The sequence below is a fragment of the Perca flavescens genome, chromosome 9 (assembly GCF_004354835.1).
Source record: "Perca flavescens isolate YP-PL-M2 chromosome 9, PFLA_1.0, whole genome shotgun sequence".
NCBI classification, from domain to species: Eukaryota; Metazoa; Chordata; class Actinopteri; order Perciformes; family Percidae; genus Perca; species Perca flavescens.
The window spans coordinates 36,103,149-36,111,581 of NC_041339.1; the positions used below are offsets into that span (position 1 = coordinate 36,103,149).

General features: G+C 43.7%; 1 protein-coding gene across 1 annotated transcript in view; it reads left to right on the forward strand.

The window, feature by feature from the left end:
- Positions 1-275: 275 nt before the first annotated feature.
- rab3b (RAB3B, member RAS oncogene family) overlaps positions 276-8,433 on the forward strand; it is a 15,134-nt gene continuing 6,976 nt past the window's right edge. The window contains exons 1-3 of the mRNA XM_028586617.1: positions 276-349; positions 3,985-4,209; positions 7,970-8,088. Coding sequence (XP_028442418.1) covers positions 3,985-4,209; positions 7,970-8,088 — 344 coding nt within the window. The 5' untranslated portion in view covers positions 276-349. The remainder of the gene's footprint in view (positions 350-3,984; positions 4,210-7,969; positions 8,089-8,433) is intronic.

Consider the following 8,433-nt stretch of genomic DNA (forward strand, 5'->3'; position numbering starts at 1 on the left):
CAACGCAGGATGTCAGCGTGAAGCCGTGCGTAAAGAAGCTGTGTGCGGCACCGCGGAAAGAGGACGTTTTACAGCCAATTTCACCTCATTTCTGCAGGGAAAATTTCCACTCTGCTGTTTGCAAAACGACGCAGCCGGCGTTCCCGATTCCCTGCACAGTCGGTCGCTGGATCAGATTGGACTCGTTGTTGTAGCTGTAGAGGACACATTGCTTGGTTTTTAGTCGTATTATTTGGGGAGCGAGCTGCAGAGAGAGAGAGAGAGAGAGAGAGAGAGAGAGAGAGAGAGAAAGAGAGAGAGAGAGAGAAGAGAAAGAGAGAGAGCACCAGATCCGCCCAGCAGAGGTAAGGTAAGACAGAGAACACGGTGTGTGTGACAAACACACACACACACACACACACACACACACACACACACACAGGCCTGATATGCATCCAGAAACGTCAATCCCACCTGAGCTCCATCATTATATCCATGTAATCTTCCCATAATCAGCTTAAATTAAGGTTATATTTCATTATTAATGACTCTAGGCCAGATAAATTCTCTAATCTGCTAAAATATACCATAATAAAGACACTGAGTACAGGGCGGTGCCTAATATTGACTGTAATATATTGGTTTAATTAAAGGTTATCCATTTTCTGCACCACTTAACCAGGGGCGGAGCGAGGAGAGGGGGTAGGGGGGTCGGGAGCCCCGAATGTTTTTAGGCCACATCCACACAAACAAGGTTTTCATTTTCAAGCAGCGTTTTGAGACTAAAACGATCTCCGTCCACACAAGAGTTTCAGCTCCAGTAGCAGAACTAATCTGCGTCCGTCTGACAACACGTATCACATGACCAGTCACGCACGCACTGGGCATGTGCGTGGCGGTGTAAACAGGAAGCAGATTGTCTGACGATAGTGTCACTGCCCGATGTGAGTCGGGAGCAGATGCGAGTCGCGCATGCGACAAGTAGCCGACAAGATGCTAACAAGAGACTTCTCTAATGTCAATACAGTAAAAACCATAGACCGTATATATAAACTGGACCACCAGACCCCGTGTCTCTAGCTCTAGCCTTTTGTTGGTCACCTTTTGTCGATTACCTTTATTCGGCCAACTTTTGTCGGCCAACTTTTGTCGGTCACCTTTTGTCGGTCGCCTTTTTTCGGCCAACTTTTGTCGGCCAACTTTTGTCGATTACCTTTATTCGGTCACCTTTTGACATCACCTTTTGTCAATTATCTTTATTCGGTCACGTTTTGTCGGTAACCTTTTGTCAATTATCTTTATTCGGTCACGTTTTGTCGGTAACCTTTTGTCGGTCACCTTTTGTCGGTCACCTTTTGTTGGCCAACTTTTGTCGATTATCTTTATTCGGTCACCTTTTGACATCACCTTTTGTCGATTATCTTTATTCGGTCACGTTTTGTCGGTCACCTTTTGTCGATTATCTTTATTCGGTCACGTTTTGTCTGTCACCTTTTGTTAGCCAACTTTTGTCAATTATCTTTATTCGGTCACCTTTTGTCGGTCACCTTTTGTCGGTCACCTTTATTCGGTCACGTTTTGTAGGTCACCTTTTGTCGGTCACCTTTTGTCGATTACCTTTTTTCGGTCACGTTTTGTCGGTCACCTTTATTCGGTCACGTTTTGTCGGTCACCTTTTGTTGGCCAACTTTTGTCGATTATCTTTATTCGGTCACCTTTTGTCGGTCACCTTTTGACATCACCTTTTGTCGGCCAACTTTTATCGGTCACCTTTTGTCGATTATCTTTATTCGGTCACCTTTTGTCGGACAACTTTTGTGGGCCAATTTTGTCGATTACCTTTTTTCGGTCACCTTTTGACATCACCTTTTGTCGATTATCTTTATTCGGTCACGTTTTGTCGGTCACCTTTTGTCGGTCACCTTTTGTTGGCCAACTTTTGTCGATTATCTTTATTCGGTCACCTTTTGTCGGTCACCTTTTGACATCACCTTTTGTCGGCCAACTTTTGTCGGCCAACTTTTGACGTCCCCTTTTGTCGGCCAACTTTTGTCAATTACCTTTATTCGGTCACGTTTTGTCGGTCACCTTTTGTCGGACAACTTTTGTCGTCATGTGACCGGTAGCCGTAACTTCGTAGCCGTAACTTCGTAGGATATCTTAAGAATTGCTGTGCAAACAGTATACGTTTTAAGACGATATGGCAGAAACCGTTGGTGAGAATGCATTGAGTTTATGACAGATGCTGCAGAAAGATTTCAGAAACTGACAACATATATCACTCTCGCTGTATTGGGCAGAAGACTTTCTCAGACATTTTCCTCCCAATGAATCACAGGACAAGTCTCGAAGGAATCCAGAGATTAAGCTATAGAGTCGGATGGATTTCGTAGTCATCTCTTCCTGCCTTCGGTCGTGACGGAGAGGATGAGTCTCTCACTGATAACAGCCGTCCGCGATACGTTGAACCCAGCAGGGTCTTCAGCTCTGACTCATCTGCTGCTCACATTCGTTCAGCCCTTCACACACTAACTCTGTCTGCACACTCGGCCACGGAGAGAGTGGCAGCTCAGGCTTTTTAATTTGACGTGACAGGTGAACAGGAAGTGTGTCTTTGCACTCCGTCTTTGTTTAACAGGACGTGAGGTTGGCTCTTTGTGCTTGAATCATATATTTGGCTGGAAACAGTGGTGTAGTCTACGTGATACGCACTAAGGAAGCTCCAGGATTTCCATATAACCACTTAAACATGCCCAATGACACGCAACAACATACTTTACATTATATTTTTGATATATTTTGAATTGTCATCTGTGTTTTTCTTCTTCACATAGGCTAAAAAAAGGTATTTCCACCGTAAATTGGTGCATAAAAGTTATCCGAATGCAGGAAATTAAGTCTTTGTCACTCAAAATAACCCTGGGGGAGGACAGCCAGACCCCTCCCTCCCCCAAAGGCAGATTCTGGCCCATATATATAGGCCAATATATTTATATACAGTACAGTATACCCACTACTTTGCATTAGACTACACCACTGGCTGGAAACTTCTAAAATGTCAGCTTTGCAGGAACAATGAGGAGCAGCTTCTCTGCAGTTTTTCAGATAATCCGACAGGTTTCCTCACAGCTGGAGGCCGGAGGAATTTTGTCTGAGGAGCGTCTAATCTGAAGTGAGAAAGAAAAACCTGTTAAACTGTTAACTGCCTCTGAAACGAGAGGGATTTAAAAACCCACATTAAAGCAAAGGTTTTGATGGTCCTGTAAAGGAAACTATTTTACTCACCAGACTCCATGTAAATAATCAGGACTTTTAGCGTGTATAGAGCCAGCATATCTCCACCAGACTCCATGTAAATAATCAGGACTTTTAGCGTGTATAGAGCCAGCATATCTCCACCAGACTCCATGTAAATAATCAGGTCTTTTAGCGTGTATGGTCTTAATGGGAGGTGTATTCAGGTGCATTCTGGGCGTGCTGGTCTTACAGGGAGGTGTGTTCAGGTGCGTTCTGGGCGTGCTGGTCTTACAGGGAGGTGTGTTCAGGTGCATTCTGGGCGTGCTGGTCTTACAGGGAGGTGTGTTCAGGTGCGTTCTGGGCGTGCTGGTCTTACAGGGAGGTGTGTTCAGGTGCGTTCTGGGCGTGCTGGTCTTACAGGAAGGTGTGTTCAGGTGCATTCTGGGCGTGCTGGTCTTACAGGGAGGTGTGTTCAGGTGCATTCTGGGCGTGCTGGTCTTACAGGGAGGTGTGTTCAGGTGCATTCTGGGCGGTGCTGGTCTTACAGGGAGGTGTGTTCAGGTGCATTAACTCGCTGAGCAAATTCAAATTGGGCTCTCGCGAGAAGTCTGGATTTCCAGGTTGGGTGATGGATTAATTCCCCCCTTCAAAATACAAAATATTATATTATATATTAATAATATTTATAATATTATAGCTCAAAGGCTTGTGAGCGTCTTTTACCATGCTGATGTTGTTGTGTTTTTCCTCTCTCTTTTAAACCTCCAGATGGCGAAGGCAGACCAGCGTTTCGGCCAGCGGGACGGCTCGGACCAGAACTTCGACTACATGTTCAAGCTGCTGATCATCGGCAACAGCAGCGTCGGGAAGACCTCCTTCCTGTTCCGCTACGCTGACGACTCCTTCAGCAACTCCTTCGTCAGCACCGTGGGCATCGACTTCAAGGTGAAGACCGTGTACCGCAACGAGAAGAGGATCAAGCTGCAGATCTGGGTGAGGAGAATATGCAAAATATACATATATATAGATATATATACATATATATATATACATATATATAGATATATATACATATATATATATATATATATATATATATATATATATATATATATATATATATATAGATATATATAGATATATATATATATTAGAAATGCACCGATGGACCGGCCAGTGACTGGCCGGTTTTCACGTGCTTGACATTTATGTCGCTTATTTAAGACATTTTTGTCAGTTTTTTTTCGACATTTTTGTTGTCTTTTTTTGTAGACATTTTTTTCGCATTTTTTTCGAAATTTTTTTCCGCTTTTTTTGACATTTTTGTCGGCTTTTTTTGACATTTTTGTCGGGTTTTTTTGACATTTTTGTCGAGTTTTTTAGAAATTTTTGTCGTCTTTTTTAGACATTTTTGATGCTTTTTTTAGATGCTTTTTTAAGACATTTTTGTAGAGATTTTTGTTGCTTTTTTAGCACCATATATATATATATATATATATATATATATATATATATCTTCTAATTCTGTATGTGATATGTGGTCACATGTAGTCACAAACTGTAAGAACCAAACTGTAAGAACCAGCTCGTTGAGTCGACAGCGAGCTGCGGGGAGGAGAATAAAAGAAGAAGAGCCCTCTGCTTCTCTAACAGCTTGTATCATCAGCTGCGATGTTGTTGCCATGGCAGCAGCTCTTCACACTAACTCTCTCTCTCACTGAGACACACACACACACACACACACACACACACACACACACACACACACACTTCTGTCTCAACCTATTCGCCCCAAGAAGTCCTTTTAATTGCCACTGAAGACAGCTGTGTGTGTGTGTGTGTGTGTGTGTGTGTGTGTGTGTGTGTGTGTGTGTGTGTGTGTGTGTGTGTGTGTGTGTGTGTGTGTGTGTGTGTGTGTATGTGTGTGGGTTTATGTTTGTGTATCTTTGTGTGTGTGTATGTGTGTCTGTGTGTGTGTCTGTGTGTGTGTGTGTGTGTGTGTGGGTTTATGTTTGTGTACGTGTGTCCGTGTGTCTGTGTGTGTGTGTGTGTGTGTGTGTGTGTGTGTGTGTGTGTGTGTGTGTGTGTGCGTCAGTGTGTGTGTGTGTGTGTGTGCGTCAGTGTGTGTGTGTGTGTGTGTGTGTGTGTGTGTGTCTGTCTGTGTGTGTGTGTGTGTGTCTGTCTCTGTGTGTGTGTGTGTGTGTGTGTGTGTGTGTGTGTGTGTGTGTGTGTGCGTCAGTGTGTGTGTGTGTGTGTGTGTGTGTCTGTCTCTGTGTGTATGTATCTGTGTATGTGTGTGTGTGTGTGTATGTATCTGTGTATGTGTGGCTAATCAGAGCTGATTTATTCAATCTGAAAGCACAGTGGTGATGAGTAAAAATAGACATAAAAAAACACAATTAAGCAGGCTTTGTGTTGGCTATAATGAACACTGATTGGCCTTCAGCTTACTCACATGCACGCTCTCAAAATCCCTTTTCACAAGGGATTAAAAATAGGAAATAATTGTAGGCACATCACTTGCACATATGTGATGTACAGACTACAAACAGAGCATTACTTAGCTCCACAGTTGGCTCATATTTCTGTTTACATTATTAGCATTATCAGCGGTATAACCCCCATATGGGCCCAGGCAGCGCCTTTCTTCCATCGCAATGTTAGTATATTCTAGAGTAGTGTTTCTCAATCGGGGGTGCGTGTCCCCTGAGGGGTCCTCTGGAGGACTACAGGGGGTGAGATGCCAACTCTTAAAAAAAAAAAAACAATTTAGGAGTGAGATTAAGGTGGGGCCGACCAAAATTTTGCGGCGTACAAAGCAATTTTTGTGGCTCATTCAGCATCATTACCGTACAGCAAAAATATATATAATAATAATATACACATACACACACAGAGAGACACAAAAACACACACACACACACAGAGAGACACACACACACACACACACACAGAGACACACACACACACACACACACACACACAGAGAGACACACACACACACACACACACACACACAGAGAGACACACAGACACACATACAAACACACACACACACAGAGATACACACTCACACACACACACCCACACGCACACAGAGATACACACTCACACAGAGACACACACACAGACACAGGTGGGGGAGTTATTGTGGACACACGTCACATTGAGGCTCAGGTGGTATGTTGTGATTGGTGCTGTATTTAGAGGTTGTACCAGAATAGGTTTACATGGTTTAATTTTCAAAAAACATCGTATTTTTGTTGTACTGCACATTGCTGCAGCTCCTCTTTTCACCCTGTGTGTTGAGCTCTCTGTTTTAGCTACAGAGTGAGACATCTCAACTTCTGTAACATCTTTGTTGGGAGTCGCACATGCTCAGTAGCTAGGTAAGGACTACTAGCCAGTCAGAAGCAGAGTATGCTACGCTAGCAGCTGGGTGAGCATTATAACGTGTGTTACAAAGTGACGCACATGGAACTGTGTGGGTGTGTGTGTGTGTGTGTGTGTGTGTGTGTGTGTGTGTGTGTGTGTGTCTGTGTATCTATTTATGTGTGTGTGTGTGTGTGTGTGTGTGTGTGTGTGTGTCTGTGTGTGTGTCTGTGTGTGTGTGTCTGTGTGTGTGTGTGTGTGTGTGTGTGTGTGTGTGTGTGTGTGTGTGTGTCTGTGTATCTATTTATGTATGTATGTATGTATGTGTGTGTCTGTGTGTGTGTCTGTGTGTGTCCGTGTATCTATGTATGTATGTGTGTGTGTGTGTGTGTGTCTGTGTTTGTCTGTGTATCTATGTATGTGTGTGTGTGTGTGTCTGTGTGTGTGTGTGTGTGTGTGTGTGTGTGTGTGTGTGTGTGTGTGTGTCTGTGTGTGTGTGTGTGTGTCTGTGTGTGTGTGTGTGTGTGTGTGTGTCTGTGTATCTATTTATGTATGTATGTATGTATGTGTGTGTGTGTGTGTGTGTGTGTCTGTGTGTGTGTGTGTGTGTGTGTGTGTGTGTGTGTGTGTGTGTGTGTGTGTGTGTGTGTGTGTGTGTGTGTGTGTGTGTGTGTGTGTGTGTGTGTGTGTGTGTGTGTGTGTGTGTGTGTGTGTGTGTGTGTGTGTGTGTGTGTGTGTGTGTGTGTGTGTGTGTGTGTGTGTGTGTGTGTGTGTGTGCGTGCTTGACTGACATTTGTTACGGAAAGGAACTAAAGGAAGAAAATTGATGCTTTATAAGAACTCACTCACAGTCCAAATGATGGAGACTTCAGACTTCCTGTCTCCATGGAAACAGCAGTTTTTGCACAATACGCCAAATCGTCCAAACAGTCTTGTTTTGAAAGCCATGAACATCACAGATAATATCCCAGCTTACCGTGCTGGGATACAGGACACAGTGTCCAACAGTTCATACACAGCAAAATCAGGGAGAGGTTGGCTCGTTTAAAGCTACTTTCGGGGCTTTTTTTATATGTGGAAGAGGAATCTGAGACGGGGCAAAAATAAGATCTTTAATGAAATAAAGATCTGCCTCAATGCATCCAGTGAAAGGGAATTCAGTAAGTTTTATGGGGATTATCTTTATTATCTGTCGGTGCGCGATCAAAACTAAAGAATTACTTATTGATCACAGGAGAAATAAGATGACAACTGCGGCAGTGGAAAAATCAAAGGTTGAGGAGTCAACACATACAAGTATTTGGACATTGTTTTAAACAGGTCCCATGGCATGAAAATTTCACTTTATGAGGCTGTTTTTGTTTGTTTTTTTTGTCTCCAGGACACGGCGGGGCAGGAGCGTTACCGCACCATCACCACGGCCTACTACCGCGGCGCCATGGGCTTCATCCTCATGTATGACATCACCAACGAGGAGTCCTTCAACGCCGTCCAGGACTGGTACGAGACAAACCCTGGCAGCTAGTGGGCACTAAGTGTGTGTGTGTGTGTGTGTGTGTGTGTGTGTGTGTGTGTGTGTGTGTGTGTGTGTGTTTCTGTGTGTGTTTGAGTGTGGACTTGTAGCTGGTGAGGCACCTGGGCACTGCCAACCTGTTCTTGAGCAAGCCACCAAAACCAACCAAAATTTCTGGAAAGAGACTTCAGATACAGTATTAGGGGACCACTAAGGTCTATATAAAAGAGACTTCAGATACAGTATTAGGGGACCACTAAGGTCTATATAAAAGAGACTTCAGATACAGTATTAGGGACCACTAAGGTCTATATAAAAGAGACTTTAGATAC